This window comes from Muscardinus avellanarius (assembly GCF_963383645.1).
Source record: "Muscardinus avellanarius genome assembly, chromosome: 9".
NCBI lineage: Eukaryota > Metazoa > Chordata > Mammalia > Rodentia > Gliridae > Muscardinus > Muscardinus avellanarius.
In genome coordinates this window covers 109,801,129-109,824,004 of record NC_137795.1, presented here as the reverse complement: position 1 = coordinate 109,824,004, position 22,876 = coordinate 109,801,129, and the positions used below count along the sequence as shown (strand labels likewise).

At 41.0% G+C, this 22,876-nt stretch overlaps 1 protein-coding gene across 1 annotated transcript in view; it reads left to right on the top strand.

The window, feature by feature from the left end:
* KMT2C (lysine methyltransferase 2C) overlaps nt 1-22,876 on the top strand; it is a gene marked incomplete at both ends in the record, with an annotated part of 244,663 nt that overhangs the window by 120,602 nt on the left and 101,185 nt on the right. The window contains 5 exons of the mRNA XM_080701295.1: nt 8,857-9,026; nt 9,144-9,295; nt 11,102-11,218; nt 13,618-13,692; nt 16,211-16,926. Of these exons, the coding sequence (XP_080557421.1) occupies nt 8,857-9,026; nt 9,144-9,295; nt 11,102-11,218; nt 13,618-13,692; nt 16,211-16,926 (1,230 nt within the window). The remainder of the gene's footprint in view (nt 1-8,856; nt 9,027-9,143; nt 9,296-11,101; nt 11,219-13,617; nt 13,693-16,210; nt 16,927-22,876) is intronic.

Sequence of the window (22,876 nt, the reverse complement as noted above, 5' to 3'; positions counted from 1 at the left end):
GCATTCTACCACTGGACGACGACCCCAGCCCTATTTATTTTTTATTTTGAAAAAGGCCTCAAATATTTTCTTAGCTGCTGTCTAAAGCTGCTTTTGGTTTTGAGACTTTGGACAACACGTATAGATGTTTTCCCACTTTTTATTGCTTTAGAAATCGGATTTTATACCTCGCACAATGCTTTTTAAGATACGTTTGTAGGTAGTTTTTAATTTTGTTTCCCTTCTTTTGCCTGTTTTGTGTCTGCATCTTTTATGGCCCTGATCCCCTTAAGTTTCCTTCAGGATTCCCAGAGTCTCTGTAACAGTCTGTATTTCCTGTAGATTGTCTTAGACTCTACTACTTGAGCAGAGTTTGTGTAGTAAATAGGTAAGCAACAGCAGCTTTTAGTACATATGTGCACAGAAGCACCAAGTCATATTTCTTAATGTGAGAATAGTTCGTTTATCTTGAATTCTTAGTTCCTGCAGTAAAGCTAAATTTTGTGCTTTCTTTGAAATCTTTGTAGTTCAAGGTAAACTTGCAGATTGAGGGCTAGTGAACTTTAAATGGTTAAGTAAATGCTCTACGTTTGCTGATGTTTAGATGTAGTATAGGGACAAAAATTCAAATTCCCTCTTGTAAAATATAAATGCCATAGTCTAATGGATTGTATTGTCCTCTGTGTGGCCATGCTATATATACATACTTGCATAACAAGGTTTTGCCTGTCTAAACAAATTAACAATTAAGAAATATTTTTTGGCTCTTCCTCCTCCTCTGTGTGTATGTGTGTGTGTGTTTATTTTTTGATACTGGGAATTGAGTCCAGAGGCAGTCTTCTTCCAAGCCACACTCCCAGCACTTGTAATTTTTTAAATGTATGTGTGTGTGTGTGTGTGTGTGTGTGTGTGTGTGTGTGCGCGCGCGCGTGCGAGTAAGGGTTGGAGCCAGGTCCTCAGGCCAGAGAATACCTTTTGTATACGGTTTTAAAAATAACAGTATTGTTAGTGCCATGCCCTTGTATATTAATTAGAGCTAATAAGACATCAAAGTGCCAACAAGCGTCCTTGATGTTCACATCTAGTGAAATACTATCACTCAGCCATATAAAGCTTTTGTTCACTAGCTCACCTTGTGGCATAACTGAACTCTGTAGTAACTGGGTGTCAACCCACTTACCTCTCAGACGCGGAGACGCGCAGGTCCGTGCTCTGCCCGCAGGTTAACTTGGAAGTGGGTCTGTGCAGACCCCAGACTCTGCTGGCCTTGGCTCGACCGCTCTGAGTTCCAGTGCTCACTGAGGTGTATATCCGGGCGCACCCAGACACCTCATTCTTTTTCCCATGATTTCACTGCTAGAAATCTCTTGTTTTTGACAGCACGTGGAACTCACATAAAAATACAAATGTCAGATGCATTGAGAACTACCCTTGTAGGTCAGTTAAATTTTTTTTGTGTGTGTGGGTTTGGGGATGAAACCCAGGGGCACTTGACCTCTGAGCTACAGCCACTGCCCCTTTTTTCCCTTTTTTTGGGGGGGGTGGTACTGGGGCTGGAACCTGGAGGCTTTCTACCTCCGGGCTACACTCCCAGACCTATTTTTGGAAACAGAGTCTCACTAAGTTGCTGAGAGCCTCACTAAGTAGCTGAGGCTGGCTTCAAACCTGTGCGATCCTCCTGTCTCAGCCTCCCAAGTGAAAAAATAGGAACCTGCCCTATTTTCTATTCTTTATTTTTTGAAACAGGTTCTCACTAAACTGCAGAGGGCCTCACTAAGTAGCTGAGGCTGTCCGCGAATTGCGATCCTCTGGTCTCAGCCTCCCGGATGCTGGATTACAAGCGTGCCCCACCATGCCCGGCCAGTTAATATTTTTAGGTTACCTTTTTTATGAAAAATTACTTAGAAAACATGTAGTCCTCCAAAGTCGAGCTCTTCTTGCAGCTTCTTCCTGCCCCATTGGCTCAGAAAGGAGTTCCTGCTGTACGCGCCTCAGGCCAGAGTCCCTTCATTTACTGCTTCCTGTGTCTCCTTGGAGTCCTCCAAGTCCTGGTGGTCTGAGAGGCTGGGTGGGTGGGGTACAGCTCCCCGGCTGCTGGGATCTACCCAGAGGTGTGGTGCTGCCAGCAGGGCTTTAACCTCCCTTCCCTGGGAGGGCCAAGAGTCTGAGCTGGCAAGGACCAGCAGGCTGCAGGAGCAGGCCTTGTAGGTGCCTTTCAAATGGCTTTTCCTGGAGGCGGAGGGATCCCGCGCTTGTGCTCAGCCCCGCAGCAGAGGACCAGCACCTGGGGTAATGTTATTTTAGCTCCTGGCTGGAAAGGTGGGGGTTTCAGTGGAGGGGCCCAATCACCTGGGAAACCAGAGCCTCTGGGTAGGTAACTGCATTCAGGTGTGGCTAACTGGGAGGTGGAGCCTGTGGACTGAAGAAGGCCTGCCTTCTCAGTTCCACCTCCTTCCCTGGCTGAAAGAGAAGTCGTTATGTGTTCTCTTGGTAATTGGGATCAGGAAAAAACCCTGCTGTTTGTACGTATTCACTTTTATCTTTACTCAGTGCCTCTGTGACGGTTTTTATTTCTAAAATATGAAGTTGAGCTCATTGTTTTCATTTCTAAAGAGAAAACATTTAAGACCAAGTTTACCTTAAGTCATAACTTTGGATGCACTCAAATTTATTGTATTTGTAAGTTCATATGTTAACATCTTTCTTTTATAATTGTGCTGAAGCATGTTAATTTGTGCTTTCATTGCATTCAATCAGAGAATTTAACCAAAATGGTTAAAAAAATGGCTTGATACTTTTTTTTTTTTTCAGTACTGGGGATTGAACCCAGGGCATTCTACCTCTGAGCTACACCCCCAGCCCTTTTAATTTTTTTTTTTTTTTGTGGTACTGGGGGTGGAACCCAGGGGCTTTTCTCCCTCCAGACTATCCTCCCAGACCTATTTTATACTTTATTTGGAAACAGGGTCTCACTAATTTGCTGAGAGCCTCACTAAGTAGCTGAGTCTGGCTTTGAACCTGTGTAATCCTCCTGTCTCAGCCTCCCAAATGCTGGGATTATAAACGTGTGCCACTATGCCTGGCTCCAGCCCTATTTTTTATTCTTTATTTTGAAACAGGATCTTACTTAGTTGTGGAGGGCCTCACTAAGTAGGAGAGGCTGGCTGAGAACCTGTGATCCTCCTGTCTCAACCTCCCAAGTATTGGGATTACAAGCCTGTGCCACCACACCCAGCTTTGATACTTTTACAAAGTGCTGCATTTAAACCAGGCGTGGTGGCGCACGGTTGTCATCCCAGCATTCCAGCATTCGGGAGGCTGAGACAGGAGGATCGCGGTTTGCAGACAGCCTCAGCTACTTAGTGAGGCCCTCTGCAACTTAGTGAGACCCGGTTTCAAAATATAGATGAAAAAATAGGGCAGGGGTTATAGCTCGGTGAGAGAATGCCCCTGGGTTCTATTCCCAGTACCATAAAAAACTGTAGTTTGTATTATTTTTGTTGTTAGATGAAGCCTTTTCAGTTCATCCAAAACATTGATAAAGTTAACCGCTGTCGTTGTGTTCACCCTGTCCATTTCTCCTCGTGCTCCTCCTCCAGCATTTGTTTGGTGACAGCTAGGTACAGACAGGTCTGGGCAGTGATAATATGGTGTGCTTTTTATTAGTCGTGTACAGTGCCTGTTTTTCTTTGTTGGGAGGGTCCAGGTATTTTGCACCAGATATTTTGCACCAGATATTTTGCTTTGCCAGACAATAAGACCACATAGACTGTTAGCTCACTGGTTTGATGTTATATTTTGGCATCTTTTTATTTGGTATTTCACTGTCTTTTTAAATTTTATTTCATTGGTGTACTATGTGGATCATGTTGGCAATGGCACACGTACACATGATGCTCTCCCCTCCCCTTCTCCCTCCCAGTACTGAATGTCCAGTACTCAGTATTGAATATGGCTAAGTACTTAGATTGATGATTATAATTGAAATGGTTGGGCGTTTTAAGACAAAATTTATTCTTGTAATTTTATTTGTCTTGTCCCTCTTTTTCCCCGGCACTGGTTTACAATTCCGAATCGTATTTTATGAATGTTAATGATTATATATGTTGGAAATATAAATGTCTTTTCATTCCCCATTGCAAATAAAAATATTACTCTCTTTAGAATTCCCTTGTTGCCATCTTTTTCTGCCTGAAAGCTTTGGGGTCTTCTTTCTTTGTAAACTCTTTGGATTGGCTCCCGGGGTCTGTCTGGTTATTTTGCCTGGAGCATGTTGGCCACTTTTTGCTTCTGGTCTGGTCCATTTAAAGGACTGGAGACGTGTCTTGTGTGTGTGTCAGTTATGGGGGATTTACCCCAGGAGTATTTTACCTCCGATCTACATCCCCAGCTATTTTTTATTTTCTTGTTTGGAAACAGAGTCTTGCTAGGTTGCTTAGAGTTCTGCACTGTTGAGACTGTCTTTCCTCAGCCTCTCAAGTACTGGGGTTTATTGGTGTGTGCCACTATACCTGGCTTTTCTTTTAAAAAATTTTTTTTAGCCGGGTATGGTGGCACATGCTTGTAATCCCAGCATTTGGGAGGCTGAGACCATAGGATCACGGTTCATGGACAGCCTCAGCTACTTAGTGAGGCCCTCTGCAAATTAGTGAGCCCCTGTTTCAAAATAAAGAATAAAAATAGGGCAGGGGGTGTAGCTCGGATGTAGAATCCTCTTGGGTTCCATCAAACCCAGACCCGCAAACAAAAAAAAAAAAAATTTTTTTTTTTTTACTATTCTCTTTAATAATACCTACTTAGAACTGGATAAATTTTATTTCTTGCGCCAGGCGTGTAGGCTCACGCTGGTAACCCCTGCGCTTGGTAGGTGGAGACAGGAGGATCATGCAAGTTTGAAGCCAGCCTTGCTGGCTTAAGAGACCCTCTTTCCAAATAAAAATATATTAAAAAATTAGGTGTCTGGGAGTGCAGCCCAGAGGTAGAGGGTTTCCAGGAATCCCAGCACCAACGTGTGTGTGTGTGTGTGTGTGTGTGTGTGTATTTCTTGCTCTTAATTTGTCATCTTTGTGAATACTTTTCATCATCTAGGGAAACGCCCATGGAATGCTCACCTCCTTTTCAGCTTGTTTCTGGCCCTCTCTTCGTCTGCTCTCTAATTTCTTCCCTATGATAGTCTGGTTCTCTTTGAGGGTGATATAATGACATACCATATTGTGGAGAATACTGTTGGATACTTATTTTTTCTGCACTTCGAAGGCACCCTGTGTAGTGTAGTGAGTGTTTGAGTAGAGTACAATTTTGCCTTTTTCAGTTACTAAACATGATCTTTGGCAAGTTACTTGGCTTCCCCTAGGTAGGCGTGTGGGGAGTTAGGCGCTCTGTCTCACAGGAATGTCTCCTGTCATGAAATGGGGCCTGTAAAGTTTTGGCATAATGCCTAGCACAGAGTCGTGCCCAAATACCTGTCGCGGGCTTTCACTGGCAGGGTCATCCTCCGAGCCTTTTGAAGATGAAGACTGCTCCTCTTCACTCTGCCCGCCTGCCTGTGGTCTCCACTCACAGCCTGGTCATGTTGCTCAGCACCGCAGGGCTCGCTACGCAGGCTTCACTGTGCCGGACACTGGAGCTGTTCTGAGGGTGCGGTCTGGAGGGCTGCTCTCCAGTGTGAAGCAGTGGGGTCTGCATCCTTGGTGGTTACCGCCATTGACAGTTCAGCTTCTCTTCCGTATCTCTTAGGTGTCATTTGAAAGCAACTTCAATTTTTTGTGTGTGTGGTACTAAGGATGGAACCCAGGAACATTCTACCTGTGAGCTACAACCTCAGCCCTATTTTTTATTCTTTATTTGGAAACAGGGTCTCACTGAGTTGCCTCACTAAGTAGTAGCTGAGGCTGTCTGCAAACCGCGATCCTCCTGTCTCAGCCCAAATGCTGGGATTACAAGTGTGAGCCACCACGCCTGGCAACTTCAAAGTTTAAAAGGTGAAAAATAAAAAATTGTTGATTTAGATGCATCTTTTGATAGCATTTCTTAAAATTATTATTGTTAAGGCCGGGCGTGGTGGCGCACGCTTGTAATCCCAGTGCTTGGGAAGCTGAGACAGGAGGATCGCACAGGTTCGAAGACAGCCTCAGCTACTGAGTGAGGCTTTCAGCAACTTAGTGAGACCCCGTTCCCCAAAAATAGGGCTGGGAGTGTAGCCCAGAGGTAGAAAAGCCCCTGGGCTCCACCCCCAATACAAAAGCAAAAATTATTATTGTACATGCCCTTTGACCTCTGCGTGTGTCTGTTGTATTAGTCTCTACTCACCCAGCACTTGAGCATAAGTTAAATACATACTCCCCTTTACCTTTAATTACAAGTGTTTATTTCCTAATAGGAATATTCACACATGAACAGAGGCTTCTTCTTTGCCATAAATTTATACCAGTACTGTATTTTTATTTAACCATCTCTCTATATTTTAATTTTGTCAATTTATCTAGTAGTTCATGTCATACCCCCCTTTCTAGAAACTTAAGTAAAGGTTCCCGGATCTAGTTGAAGGTTTATTAATTGATTTAGAGGAGAATTGGCATATTATGATAAGACTTCCTAGCCAAGGACAATGGATGCCGTTTGCATTTATCCAAGTCTAGATTTGTATCTTTTAGGAGAGAGAGAGAGAGAGAGAGTGTGTGTGTGTGTGTGTGTGTGTGCGTGCATGTGTGTGTTTTGTGGTACTGGGGTTCCTGGAAACCCTTCTACCTCCGGGCTCCACTCTCAGACCTATTTTTTATATATTTTTAAAATTTGGAAACAGGGTCTCCTAAGCCAGAGAGGCTGGCTTCGAACCAGTGCGATCCTCCTGTCTCCGCCTCCCAAGCGCGAGGATTACAAGCGTGCGCCACCGCGCCCGTCTTAGGAGTGTTTTATAATTCTCTTCATAAATATTTTTAACACTAAAGTTTAATCTTTTTTTTTTTTTTTCTTTTTCATGGTATTGAGGATGGAACCCAGGGACCTTCTACCTCTAGCTACACTCCCACACCTATTTTACATTTTATTTGGAAACGGTCTCACTAAGTTACTGAGAGCCTCACTAAGTAGCTGAGGCTGGCTTCGAACCAGTATGATCCTCCTGTCTCAGCCTCCCAAGCTTAGCCAGCACGCCCGGTTTTAAAGTTTATTCTTTATTTTTAGATTTTGTTGCTATTAAAAGTGGGGTTTTCTCATTATCTTTTAACTATTATTTATATATGTGAATTCTGTTGACTTTTTAAATTTTATTTGGTACTGCAGATTAAACCCAGGGGTAACTCTCTTCCAGGTTACATCCCTAGCTCTTTTTGTATTTTATTTTATTTATTTTTTTGCGGTATTGGGGATGGAACCCAGGGGCATTCTACTTCTGGGCTACACCCCCAGCCCTCTTTTTTATTCATTTTTTGAAACAGTTTCACTGAATTGCAAAGGGCCTCACTAAGTAGCTGAGGCTTTCTGCGAACCACAATCCTCCTGTCTCAGCCTCCCAAAAGCTGGGATTACAAGTGTGCACCACCTTTTCCAGCTTGTATTTTACTTTTAAAGCAGGGTCTTGCTAAGTTGCTGAGGCTGGTCTTAAACCTGTGATCCTCTTTTGTCAGTCTCCTATGTACTAGGATTACTGGCTTTAGTCACCATGACTGGCTTAATTCTATTTTGCATACTAAATTCAAATTTTACTGCTTTGTTGAATTCTTTCATTGAGTTTGTGATCAATTCTCTAGGAGTTTCCAAGTATACTACTTGTCATTTGTAAATAGAATTGTAAGATTTCTTTTCTTAGTGTATGTCTCTGCTATGGCCATTTGTTCAATGCTTACATTTGCCGTAGGACCATAATAGTCAGGCATGGAGGCGCTTGCTTGTAATCCCAGTATTTGGGAGGTGGAGAAAGGAGCATATCAGGCTCAAGGCCAAACTCAGCAAGTTAATGGGACCCTGTTCTGATACAAACAGAACAAAATACCAAAAACAGGGCTGGGGATAGCTCAGAGAGACACATGCCCCTGGATCCAATCCCCAGTACCCACGTACCTCCTTCCCCCCGAAAAAATGAGACAAACCAGCAGTAACCATATCTCTCTTAGCATTATAGATTTAAAATGAATGAACTTAGTAATGCAAAAGTCCTAAATAAAATATTACCAGACAGACTCTTATACCACCACATTAAACAATAAACTATGTCCAGGTGGGGGCATTTAAAAGAAATGAAAGGAAATTATATATATATTATGGGTTTTTTTTTTGGGGGGGTGGTACTGGGGGTGGAACCCAGAAGCTTTCTACCTCCAGGCTATACTCCCAGACCCATTTTATATTTTATTTGGAAACAGGGTCTCACTAAGTTGCTGAGAGCCTCACTAAGTAGCTGAGGCTGGCTTCGAACCTGTGTGATTGTCCTGTCTCAGCCTCCCAAGTGTGGGAATTACAAGCGTATGCCACCATGCCTGGCTCCCTGGATTTTTAGTGCAAACTTTGCGATTTAAGACACCGTTTAAACAAATTGGTTCTTTAAAAGCATATGCCCTAACTTGGTATAATTAAATTAAAACTTAACGAGCTGCACATGGTGGCACATACCTGCAATCCCAGTAGTTGAGAGCTGAGTGAGGAGGGTTGCAGATTGGAGGCTAGCCTCAGCATTGTAGCCAAACTCAGTAACCTAGCAATACCCTGTGAGTTAATGAATAGGGCTGAGGATGTAGCTCACAGTTCAATCCCCAGTATACAGCAGACACACAATCCCAATATATATTCCATAGTGTTTCATTTATTTTATAAAACTTTATATGAGAATGGGGATTGCAAATGTATGACACAGTTTTTGTTTTTATATCTCCTGGTGTTTAGAACTGCAGAATATGTGTAGAGTGTGGCACACGCTCTAGCTCTCAGTGGCACCACAACTGTTTGATATGTGATGCTTGTTACCAACAACAAAACAACTTATGTCCTTTCTGTGGAAAGTACTATCATTCAGAATTGCAGAAAGACATGCTCCACTGTAATATGTGCAAGAGGTAAGAAGATACAGTGATTCTACTTAATTATTTCCCTGACTCTTTGCCTCGCCTATCTCTAGATATTATCTTGATTTTAAATTAGAAATTGTTATTTAAATTTACTTATCACTGCAGATGGGTTCACTTAGAATGTGACAAGCCAACAGATCATGAACTGGATTCTCAGCTCAAAGAAGAGTATATTTGCATGTATTGTAAACACTTAGGAGCTGAGATGGACCACTTACAGCCCAGTGATGAAGTGGAGATGGCCGAACTCACTACAGGTGAACTTGAGAGTTTGGGTTGTTTTTTTTGATATAGTTGTGCCGACCGGTCACCGGCATGTTAATCATAATGATGGAATCTTGTCTATGAGATCCTATCTCATTATCACTTGTTAACCTTTATATGTATGTGCTGTCTGGGTCATTTCTGTATTGGATGGCCAATGTGAGTGAGCTCCAGCGTTTTCAGATGGTTATCTTCATACCTGAGCTTCAGCTTGAGTGTACCTGCCCTTCAGTTGTGTTCTTTAAGCCAAGAGTTCTAGCTATGTGGATGTGACCTAGTTTGTTCTTCATAATTTGGGTCGTCTTGCTCTAAATAAGTTTTGGCTTTCCTCCCTCCCTTTTGCAGCACTGGGGACTGAACCAGGCATTCTACCTCTGAGCTTCACCCCCAGCTGTATTTTTTATCTTTTATTTTGAAACAGGGTCTCACTAAGTTGTGGAAGGCCTTGCAAAGTAGCTGAGGCTGGCTGCAAACCTGCGATCCTCCTGTTTCAGCTTACCAAGTACTGGGATTACAAGCATGCACTGCCATGCCTGGTTTGTAACATCTTTCTTAAATGTTGACAATTTTATCACTTCTTGAGAATTTGTTTAGGTAGAACATATCTTAGTATCCTGTTGTTATAAACATATCAAGATTCTTAGCAAAAAATCAGTATGATTGGCAAATTTTTATAAAAGTCCTATCTTATCATATACAAGGGGCTTAAAATGAAATACTGTTATCATTAACATTTCATTTCTAGGGTACCATCAGTATACATTAGTGGAATATCCTTTTAAAATAAGAAAATGCCAATAACTTTTTAAAAATACATATACGCGCACACATTTTTCTTTGGTAGTGCTGTGTATCAAACGTAGTTTCTTGTGTACCACTGAACTACATCAGAAGCCTGTAAAATTGTTTTGTTTGATATAATTAATTGCTTTTAGGGCACTGTAATTTCTATGTTTTAAAAAATGTAAATATGAGCCAGATGTGGTGGCGCATGCTTGTAATCCCAGCATTCGGGAGGCTGAGACTGGAGGATCGTGGTTTGTGGCCAGCCTCAGTTACTTCGTGAGGCCCTACACCAGTTAGTGAGACGCTGTTTCAAAGTAAAGAATAAAAACTAGGGCAGGGGGTGTAGCTCGGAGGTTGATTTCCCCTGGGTTCCAGCCCCAGACCTGGAAAAAACAAAGTAAATAAAGGATCATAGATTTGCAGCCAGCCCTAGCAACTGTGCAAGAAGGCCTGCCATAATTTAGTGAGTTCCTATTTTAAAAAAGGAAAAAAAAATGGCTGGGCGTGGTGGCGCACGCTTGTAATCCCCGCGCTTGGGAGGCGGAGACAGGAGGATTGTGCTGGTTCGGAGCCAGCCTCACTGGCTTAAGAGACCCTGTTTCCAAATAAAAATATAAAAATAGTTTTGGGAGTGTATCCCGGATGTAGAAGGGCTTCCAGGAACCCCAGTACCACAGGAAAAAAAGAAAAAAAAGAAAGAAAGAAAGAAAGAAAGAGAAAAAAGTGTGTGTGTGTGTGTGTGTGTGTGTGTGTGTGTGTGTGTGTGTATGTGTGTGTGTGTGTTGGGGGTATACCTCAGTGGTAAAATACTCCTGGCTTCAATCCCCAGTAAACCCCTCCCCCATACATATACAAATAATATGTATTTGATCCAGAAAAGAAAAATTCAAACAAAAACTTGTGGCATTTCTGGTAATAATTTATCCTCACAAAAACAAGATCATAATTATTGACTTTATTAAGAAAAACAAATATTTATTCTAAGCCAAACAATTAATGATTTTTCTGTTAAGATTTTAACAACGAAATGGAAGTCGAAGAACCTGGAGATCACAGAATGGTCTTTCTGGAGGAAGTAGCTAGTAAAGATGTCAATGGTCAGGAGACTACGCCTGGAATTGTTCCAGATGGTAAGAATGTTTATATGTTTATGATGATTGATTGACTGTTTTTGAAGAGAACACACACACACACACACACACACACACACACACACACACACTGAACGTGCAAATATCTGTTAAACCTTAAGCATTCTAAGTGAAATTAGGCAAGGAATGGATTTTTAAGAAGTTATTTAGAAAGGATTTTTAAAAATAATCTTAGAGACACAATTTCATAGAAAGGCATGAATATATATATAGTTTAGTTGTTATCTCGATTAGATTATAACCCCACGCTCATTTAAAGATCAAGTGATTTTCATTAAAAAGCAATTTTTCTTTCTTTGGTTCTTATAATTGTTGACTAGAGCTATTGGTAATTGTGAGGTGTTATGCTGATATGAAAATTTTATTGTATTAGGACGTCTCAGAAGTCCTACTGAGGTGCCTTCCAGTGACATTTCCCCTAAGTTTTTGTAGTATCTGTAATAGCTGTTATTGTCCTTGAGGATCTGGTATTAAAGAGACTGAAAACTACTTATCTTAAAGTCTTTGATGTTTATGTTAAGTTGTAAATTATATAGTTTGATATATATGTGTGTGCACAACTATATATATAATGTGCCTTAGGTTTTTTGCAAGTTAAGCTCACATTTAAAAGCTCTTATAAAGTTTATACTTTATGAAACTGGGCGTGGTGGTGCATTCCTATAATTCCAGTACTTGGGAAACTGAGACAGGAGGATCGCAGGTTCATGGCCAGACTCAGCTACTTAGGTCCTCCACAACTCTTTTCCAAAATAAAACATAAGGCTAGGGATGTAGCTCAGAGGTAGAATCCCCCTGGCTTCAATTCACAGTACCACAAAATAAATTAATTAAAAATAAATTTATACTTTATGAAGATGTATAGTGAAAAAAGAGGAAATAGTTATAATAATAAGACCAGGTGTGGTGGTACACACTTCTGTTTTCAGTACTTGGGAGGCTGAGGCAGGAGGATCAGAGGTTCAGTTCCAGACTCAATGACTTAGACCCTCAGCAACTTAGCAAGAGTCTCCTTCAAAATAAAATGGAAGAAGGTAGAGGTGCGTACCTTTCACCCCGGTACTTGGGGATCGACATTAGGATCATGGCTTTGAGGCCAGCCTTGGCACAAAGCAAGGCCATTAGCAACTTAATGAGACCGTTTCAAGATGAAAAATAATATAGTGCTGGAGATGTAGCCCAGAGGTCGAATGAATGCCTGTGTTTGGTCTCCAAAACAACAAAAAAAGAAAAAAGATTAAAAGAAGGGTTGGTTGAGGGTGTAGCTAGGAGGTAGACTGTCTTTGGGTTCAACCTCCAATATTCAAAAGAAACAGTTACAATAAATATTGCTGTGTGTACATGGGTCCCTAATTTCAGCTCTCTGTTGAATATATTACTGTTTTGTCCTTGTGTTGGATTCCCCCACCCACACACTCCTCTCCTGGGAACGAACCTAGGGGCTTTCTACCTCTGAGGTATACCCCCAGCCTTTTTACTATTTTGTTTTGAAACAAGATCTCACTAGGTTGTTGATGTTAGGTGAATTAAGTTTCTATTCCAGAACCCCACCCCCACCCCCCATGAGTTACCAGTCCATTTCCAGAGAGGCCCTGGAGTGACTGGATAAGCCACCATCCCCTCAAGCTGGACCTGGTCAGTTACCAGGGAGACTTGTCCTCTCCTGGTCCACCCTGGCCAATCAGTGAAGGGACATTCCTTGCTGACCCTGAGCCAATTACCTGGCCGCATGACACCCCCTGTGAGAATCCAGCCCGCGCTATCCTATCAGCCCCCAACACCTAACCCCAAGCTGGTTTATAACCCTGACCCCAGCCCGCGCTCTCTCTTTTGGTCCCCCCCCCCCTTTCTTCCTTTCATGCCAATCCCTCCAATAAGTCTCTTGACTACAAGGTGGTCTCTGGTGTGGTCAAACTTTGGGAGCCTCGCTATCTTACTAAAGCTGTCCTTGAATCTGTGACTTTCCTGTTCCAGCCTCACAAGTACAGGGATTGTAGGCACGTGCCACCATGCTCAGCTTTGTTTTGGAAATTCACATTTCATAGTAAAACTTTTTTTTCTTTTGTGGTACTGGGACTTGAACCCAGGCACATTCTACCTCTGAGCTGTACCACCTGCTCTGTTTTACTTTGTAGTTTGAAACAGAGTCTTTACTAGGTTGCAGAGGGCCTTGCTAAATTGCTGAGGCTGGCCTAAACCTGTGATCCTCCTGTCTCAGCCTCCAAAGAAACAGGGATCATAAGCGTGCACCACCACACCCAGCTCATAGTAATACGCTTATTCAAATTATTGTCGAGGGAAGGATAATTATTATATTATTTAATGTAAAACAAATTGTGGCTCCTTGCTAAGACTTCATAATGTGTTATTTGTGGCAGTTCAAGTTCACACTGAGGAGCAGGCAGAAAGTAGCCTGCCAGAAAGTCTGCCTACAGGTGTTCTTCGCATTTCTGGTAAGCAATATATTTAAACTGTGTTTTGATTGAGCTGCCAAATGATCCCTTTATGGTTATTATGTGGATTTCAGAAATTGCCCATTAAATTAACTTTTCAAAGAAATCAACCTAACGACCTTTTACAATTGTCTTATACAATTAGAATAACCAGTGCGTGCGTGCGTGCGTGCGTGTGTGTGTGTGTGTGTGTTAGTTCGTTCTTGGGGATTGAACCAGCACTACTCAGCACTACTTGTTTATTTTTTGTGGTACTGGATGGAATGCCACACTATTTCTCCAAGCTGCACCTCATACCTATTTTATTCTCATATACACATATATTTATATATAAATTTCCCCTAGTACTTGGTGTGGAGCCCAGAGGCATTCTACCCCCGAGCTATAGCTACATCCCCAGCCCTATTTCTTTATTTTTGAGACAGGGTCTCACTAAGTAGCTAAGGCAGGGCAGGAACCCTGGTCCTCCTTTCTCAGCCTCCCAAGTACAGGGTTTACAAGCGTGCACCACCGTGCTTACTAGCTTGCTCTTGCTCGCACCCGCACTCCCTCCCTCCCTCTACGGAATGGAACCTGGGGTATTCTACCTCTGAGCTACACCTACAACCCTATTTTTTATTCTTTATTTTGAAACAAGGTCTTACTGAATTGCTAAGGGCCTCATTAAGTATCTGAGGCTGTCCAGGAGCCATGATCCTCCTGTCTCAGCCTCCCAAATGCTGGGATTACAGGTGTGCACCACTATGCCCAGCTTTTTTCTTTATTTGGAAACAGGGTCTCACTAAGTTGCAGGGGGCCTCACTAAGTAGCTGAGGCTGGCTTCGAACCTGTTCAATCCTCCTGTCTTCAGGCTCCCAAGCACTGGGATTACAAGTGTGCGCCATCATACTTGGCTCCTCAGCACGTTTTAAAAGATTTTATTTGGAGACAGGGTTTTGCTATGTTGCTCGGCTGGTCTCAAACCTATGATTGTCTTTTCTCAGCCTCCTGAATACTGGAATTATAGGTGTGAGCCACTACTCCTGGCTCAGTAATCAAATCGTTTAGTTCAGTGATTCTTTTCTTGAAACAAATTTTGGGTAGTTTCTCAATAAAGGGTATTTTAAAATTTTTTCTTAAATACTTAGCATTACCAGATGTTACTTTTTATTTTCAAATGTAGTTTTTCAATAAAGCAGGAATAAGAAGTGAGATTTTGTTTTGGTTTCAGAATGTAAATAAATTTACTGTTTGCCAAATATTCTATAAGAAAAGTAGTCTTTATTAATGTAATTTAAAATTTATGCTAGGGCACTTGAAATAAATACCTTTTATTTTCAGAAATCCTGATTCTAATAGCGTCTTTTCGACTTTATACCAGTTGAGACCTCTAACTACTCTTTTGTGTGTGTGTGTACCAGAAATTGAACCAAGGGGTATTCTACCTCCAAGCTACATCCCCCAATTTTTTCTCCTCTATTGTTATTTTCTGCTTTGAAGCAAGGTTTTACCAAGTTGCTGAGCATCTGGTTATGTTGCTGAGGATGTCCTTGTACCTGTGATTCTCCTGTCTTAGCCTCCCAAGGACTGAGAGTACAGGCACGAGCCTCTGGGTCAAGATGTCAAGACTAACGACTTTTAAGGAATAAAGACCAGGATAAAGGCTTTAGTACACTAGTACTATACTTTAAATGTGCCAGTCTACATATAATTTATGGAATTGTACTTATATGTAGTTCTTGTAGATAATAAGGAAGAATAAGGATTGTATCCAAACTATGAATTGGTTAGGTTGACAGCTAATAAGCAAAATAAACCTTGTGGAACTTGTCTTTTCTGTCTGGCTCATATCTCAGTTGAACCTGTAGAAACTCTGTTACATCTAGGTGTTTGCAAACTATCTCAATGTTATAGACCAGTTTCACCTTTTACCTTGGATACCTTGCACAATATCACGGATCCTCTTTCTTCCTAGTTGTAAACAGGTGTGATAGCTGCCTGTGTGATTTTCAGTTCTTTCGTAAGTGCTTAAATTGAAAAACATTTGTTTAATGTAATTATATTAGTAATTAAGTCTCTTTTGGTGTTCTTACCAGAATTACCTTAAACTCTGGGGATCCTATTAAGATCTTATTTTCAGAAGGTCTCTGATTGATTATAATTAATAAACCCTTTTGTAGTTTTACTTTCATTAAGTAATGTGTGTTTTGTGTGTGTGTGTGTGTGTGTGTGTGTGTGTGTGTGTGTCTTTACTTGGAGAAACACTCAACTACTGAGCTGTACCCCAGTCCTTTTTGTGTTTTGAAGCAGAATCTCGCTAAGTAGACAAGAGTAGCCTCAGATTTGTGATCTGCTTGTCTCAGCCTTCCAAGTACTATGATCACAGGCATGGGCCACCACACTTTGCTTAATAATTTGCCTTTCTTGATGAATATCTTCTGATATTAGCTGCTTTTTAGCCAAATATTTCATAGTTATTGATAGTTATCAACATTTATAAATTTGTACATTAATATAGAAAATATTCTGAATTTTATAGAATCATCCCACGATAAAATGAATCCTGAATTGGGAAATGAGATTTCTCATGAAAGTGATAGTGCAAAACCGGAAATGCCTTCTACCGTGATGCATATTCATGATGAAGATCAAAATGTAGAGAAAATGGAAGTGACAGAAGACACTGAGATCCTCACGCACCCGCCTGTTGTACAGCAGGAGGAGCTGCCGTTGCTGGAGGCACCTAAAGCCATGGTGCTGGAAGAAGATCCAGGGCCTCCCAAATCACCCATTGAGTCTGTCATTGTTCCATTAGAAGCCTTAGTGGCCTCAAGTGAGGAAAGTACTTCTTTATGTTCTAAAGAACAGTTGGTTTTGGAAAGGATACAGGAAGAAATAGAACAGAAAGAAAATTCTGAACTTTCCACTGGGTCTGTGGACTTAGAAATGACTCCTACAGTTCAAGGTTGTGGGAGAGTTGGTCCCCACCAAGGGGACAGATCTGTACAGTTACCATCGGAAGCAGAGCCGCCCCTGTCAGCACCAGCAGGCCTGAGCAAGGCAGACTTGTCTTCCTTTCCAGCACGGCCGTCAGACCTACCTCCCCAGGATGCGCTGCGTGGCTGCCCTTCAGCTCTCAGTTCTGCTGGAAGCCTCATGCCAACTACTTACATCTCGGTCACTCCAAAAATTGGCATGGGTAAACCAGCTATTACCAAAAGAAAATTTTCTCCTGGTAGACCCAGATCCAAACAGGTAGGTAGGGTGATTGTTTTTTTTTTTTTTTTTTTTTTTCTTTTTCTTTTTTTCCCCCCTGGGTCTGGGGATAGAACCCATGGGCATTTCGACCTCCAAGCTACACCCCCTGCCCTATTTCTTATTTATTTTGAAACAGGGTCTCATTAAGTTGCATAGGGCCTCACTAAGTAGCTGAGGCTGTCCGCGAATTGCGATCCTCAGGTCTCAGCCTCCTGAATCCTGGGATTACAAGTGTGTGCCACCATGCCCGGCTAGGTAGGGTGATTTTAATACTATCCACAGAAAGATGTCAGAACAATTGTATAAAGTAAGGAAGTGGAAATACGCTTTGGTTTGAAGGGCAACGTTTTCTATCTTCATATGAGACCTAGATGTAACGTTAACTTATGTGTTTCCCCTTTTATTTAGAAAACGAGGTTAGTAAATAATTAAAGTAACCTTTGTAATTTCAACATAACTGGAACATAGAAATTGATCTTGCTGATCATAATTTTTTATACAAAGGACTTTTTTTTGGATGGTGGTATTGAGGATTAAATTCAGTGACATTGTACCTCTGAGCCCTTTTTATTTTTATTTTTTATTTTGGAACAGGTTCTCACAGAGTTGCGGAGTGCCTCCCAAAATTGCTGAGGCTAGCTGCAAAAGTGTGCTCCTCCTCTCTCAGCTCCAATTACTCAGATTATAAACATGCGTCATTCTGCCTGACTCAAAATTGTTTTATTTCTGTCCCACAGTAATCCTAGGGTTCCAAAACCAAGAGAAACTAACTGAAATTACGGGTATATTGTAGCTAACATTTATTTTTCTCTAAAATATACTTTTTTATTGATAATACCCAGTGGATGCACTTTGAACCGCATAACCATCAGTACCTATGAAAGAAAACTTTTATGGTGTTAATAGTTTTCATTTTTGTGTTTTAATTTGCTAACTCTTGTAAGATTATTTTTCCTAACTTAGAACTTATTAGTGTTACAGAAGAAAAATCTTTAAATCATTAATTTTTAAGAACTGAAGGGAGCCAGGCGTGGTGACACACACTTGTCATCCCCTCGCTTGGGAGGCTGAGACAGGAGGATTACGCAGGTTCAAAGCCAGCCTCAGTTACTTAGTGAGGCTCTCAGCAACTTAGTGAGACCCTGTTTCCAAATAAAGTAAAAAATAGGTCTGGGAGTATAGCCCAGAAGTAGAAGGTCCCTGGATTTCATCCCCAGCACCAAACACACACACACACACACACACACACACACACACACACACACACAGAGAGAGAGAGAGAGAGAGAGAGAGAGAGAGAGAGAGAGAGAGAGAGAGAGAAAAGTGAAGGGAACTTTTCTCTCAGTGTTTTAAGTAGTGTTGGTACCTTTTAGGGATGAGTTGTAGCTTTTTAAAAGTGTGGTTTAAATGAGATTACAGGACAAAATGAGAATATCTAAGATTTATTGTTTTACACAATTGCTGCTTTCTGAAGTGCTTTTTAAAATGGCAAGATATCAAATAGTAGAGACGTGTTTAGTCATAATAGTAATTTGGAGTTTTCATTGTCATGATTTAGATTGCTTTCAGTAATTACAGTTTAACTTCTTATGGGAATAAAATAATCGATTTTTTTTTTGTGTGTGTGGTACTGGGGGTGGAACCCAGGGGCATTCTACCTCTGAGTTCACCCTCAGCCCTATTTTTTATTCCTTATTTTGAAACGAGGTCTCACTGAGTTGCAAAGGACCTCATCAAGTAGTAGCTATGGCTGTGTATGAACTGCGATCCTCCTGTCTCAGCCTCCCAAATGCTGGGATTACAAGTGTGCGCCACGGCTGTGCCTGGCTAAAATAATTGATCTTGATCAATTAATTTTGGTCTTACAAAGTTAGTTAAAAAGTCTTAGTTTTAATGTGCAAATTAGTCTCCTAAATTTATTTGATATATTTTATTCTATAAAGATTAATTGTACCAAAGACAGATGGTCACGTAGGCTTAGTGATCTCTTTGGGGCAAAGACATATGCAGTAAACTGAAACACTTTTTATTTTATTTTATTTTTTATTTATTTATTTTTTTGGTGGTACTGAGGGTGGAACCCAGGGGCCTTTCCAGGCTATACTCCCAGACCTATTTTATGCTTTATTGGAAACAGGGTCTCACTAAGTTGCTGAGAGCCTCACTAAGTAGCTGAGGCTGGCTTCGAACCTGCACGATCCTCCTGTCTCAGCCTCCCAAACGTGGGGATGACAAGCGTATGCCACCACGCCCGGCTGAAACACGTTTTATATGTGCTTTTTTTTTTTTTTTTAAAGTATTTTCTTTGGTGCTTATTTCTGTTCTCCAAGATATTTTCTTAAATAGCTCTTTTACTTTTGGCTCAGATATTTAAAGTCTTTAAAGATACTGTATCATAACTATTCAGGTCAAATTGACTGGTATCTATCTTTATTTGGAGAGTTTTATTCCAAATGAGAAACCAGATTCAGTATTTTAGGATTTTTTTTTCTGTTGACTATGTTCCAAAATACTGTTTTAATAATTATTATTTATTTATTAATTATTTAACATTGTTAATATTTACTTTCCTTTACGGCTTATTCTGTCTTAAGTAAGCCATATGCTGATCGTTGCTTGCTTCTCTTGTATTGTCTGCCTTTCAGTTCTCAATCTGGGATAACGTCCTATTTTCCTATTTAGCTGCACCTTTCATTACTACCTATCATTTGTTGCTGATCCTAAGGCTTGTTTGTATACCATGGTTTTTCTACCTGTGACTTCTTAGTTTTCCCATCTTGGTTTCAGTTCTATGGCAGAATAACCTTTGCTTGGGTTGACTTGCTAACATACCACATGTTATCCTTCTAGTGCAGTGTAGGGCCCCGTCTACAAGTTCCTGGCAGTGTTGCTAGGAAATGGAAGGTCTCTTCATGGGGCGACTGTAGTGTGAGCTTATCAGTGTCACTGGCTTGTCAGTATTTTGCGGAATGTCATTCTTAGTCTTGATGAATTTGACCAATACTATCCAAATTTACCTAATGAAATCCTGCTTTAGAAAGGTCAGATCTTTATTTTAATTATTCCTAGTATTATGTGAGCTTCTCTTGATAAAAGCCAATGAATAATTAGGAACAAAATCAGAAAAATCTAGTTTGATATAATAGCTATTAATTATCTGTGCTATCTGTAAGTATAAATTAGCCAGGAGAAGGGTAAGCCACTACTCTTCAATAAAATTAAAAGAAATACCAGGGCTGGGCATCGTGCCACATTCTTGTAATCCCAGCATTCAGAAGGCGGAGACTGGAGGATTGAGGTTCTGCAGTTTGCAGACAGCCTCAGCTACTTAGCAAGGCCCTTTGAAACTCAGTGAGACCCTGTTTCAAAAAATAAAAGAGCCGGGTGGGTGTGGTGGCGCACGCTTGTAATCCCTGTGCTTAGGAGGCGGAGACAGGAGGATCACACAGGTTCAAAGCCAGACTGGCTGGCTTAAGACACCCTGTTTCCAAATTTAAAAAAAAAAAAAAAAAAAAGGGTCTGGGAATGTAGCCCGGTGGTAGAAGGGTTTCCAGGAACCCCAGTACCATCAAAAAATAAAATAAATAAAATATAAAAAAGACTATAAAATAGGACTGGGGATGTAGCTTCGAGGTAAAGTGCCCCCTGGGTTCCATCTACAGTACCACAGCAAAAAAATAAATAAAATAAATTGAAGACTGGTTAAATAAGAATGTTGCATTGTTGTCACTGTTGTGGCCTGGTGGCACATTCTATAATCCCAGGACTTGGGAGGCTGAGACAGGAGGATCACAGGTCCGCAGCCAGCCTCAGCTACTTAGTGAGGCCCTTTGCAACTTAGTGAGACCTTGTTGCAAAATGAAGAATAAAAATAGGGCTGGGGGTGTAGTTCAGAGGTAGAATGCCCCTGGGTTCAATCCCCACTATCACCTTCCCCCTAAAACAAGAAATACTTTACTTTCTCTAGTTGCTCATAGCAGATATTAAGTCAGATTACTACTGAACTATTTGTAGCAACAAGTATTTTCAGTTTATTAAGTTAACCATATAGAATCCACACACATAACCCAGTTTGGGGATTTCCTGAATCCGAGATGTCCTGACATAGGATAATAGAACACTTATCTCAGGTATTGAAGTCCGTGTTCAAATGATAAACCATACAGAATTATTTTTGAAGTTTAGTGTTTTTCTGCCACTTACACGTAAAATTTTAGATGTTATTTCATGAGAAATATGTCTCTTTGTGTATTTCAGAACCTGACTACAGAAATAGTAACAAATTTTCCTAATGGTTGTGGGTAGGGTACAAATTTTTTTTTTTTTTTTTTGCTTTTTTTGGGCTCATTTCAATCAGAATTTCACAAAGGAGGAAAAATAAGACACAATAGGAAGTAGGACAAGGAAATTTGTGGAAATGGTAACAGGCCGTGAAGGTGGGAATGGTAATAGGCACTGAAGTAGACATTGGTTTTGTATAAATTGTCTTAATGAGCCAGTGTATTTTCTCATCTTTTAAGTCATATGTTTCTGGAGATTTTAACATTTTATTTTCAGTTTTTATAAATCTACATTGGGACTTCAGTTTAAAAAGGTAATTATTGGCCCTACACAGAGTCCCTTAAGGAATGGCTGTTCTGGAACAACCCACCCCAGTGTATGAAAACCAGTTCCAAGATTCTGTGAGACTGAAGAAAGACAGGGACAGATCCATTACTGCACGCGGGCAGTTGATCAGAGTCTTACAGAAACATGGTCCAGGTGACAGGCCAAGCAGATCCCCAGCATTTTAGTCAAAGTTAATACACTGGTCAGGACAGAAATGACTATATCTTGCAAGCTGAAATGTGTCTAATTTGAGTCAAAATGTTTAAGACAATCCCCATGCAGGCTCAAATCCCCATCAAGCACTCCACCGAACTGTCAGGAAGCCATAGTCACAAACATTTGCTAGATGGCCTTGGAGTGTCAAGCTGGAGACCACACAGTGGACTTTTTTTTTTCCTGCTTCCTTGTGCCCTCAGTGTGTTCTGAAGACATGGGTAGAACCATTGTGAGTACCACTTTTTTTTTTTTTGTGGTACTGGGGTTCCTGGAAACCCTTCTACCTCCGACCTACACTCCCAGACCTATTTTATAGTTTTTTATTTGGAAACAGGGTCTCTTAAGCCAGTGAGGCTGGCTTTAACCAGTGCAATCCTCCTCTCTCCACCTCCCAAGTGCAGGGATTACAAGTGTGAGCCACCACGCCTGGCCAAGTAACACATTTTTATTCTGAAATGGAGACTAGCGCTGATAATAGCAGTTTCTGTACCTTTATAGTACCGTAGGAAATCAGGATCAACTCTAGTTTTTTTGTCTGTTTAATACTGAGCGTGATTTTTTATTTAGACTTACTTATTCAAAAAGAATTCTGTCTTAAAAATGAGTGTTTGCAATTGTAGCTCTGGTGTGGACATTCGGGAGTTAATGTTTTTACCCAAAATGACAGATGATAAAACTCATTAGGTTTCCTGTACCTATTACCTTCCTTTCTCCTCTTTTTTTATTGTCCTCCCCTCCCCCGTTAGACTGGTTGTTTAGGAGCAACTTTGGATTTTTAGTGTTGGGAGAGGTTGGACCTAGTCCTCACTTGGGACTGGGAGAGAGAAAATCACCTGTGAGATACCAAATCTCTCTGGCTATCCTTAAAAAACTGAAAATATTCTTGGGCTGAAATAGTGACTCAGATTGTATTTAAAGTGAGCAGTAGGATTTGACTTGATAGAAAGCTGCCCTTATGTCCTGGTCTCCACCTGCCATTGTTCCTGATCCCTTACCCCGCAGCCCTAGAACATCTGTGTACCTACTGGAGTGTCTGTGTTCCGTAATGTCTATATGTTATATTAACTTCAAAGGCAAAGAAGGTTAATATTAACTCTAATTCTGTGGTTAAATATTCTATGGA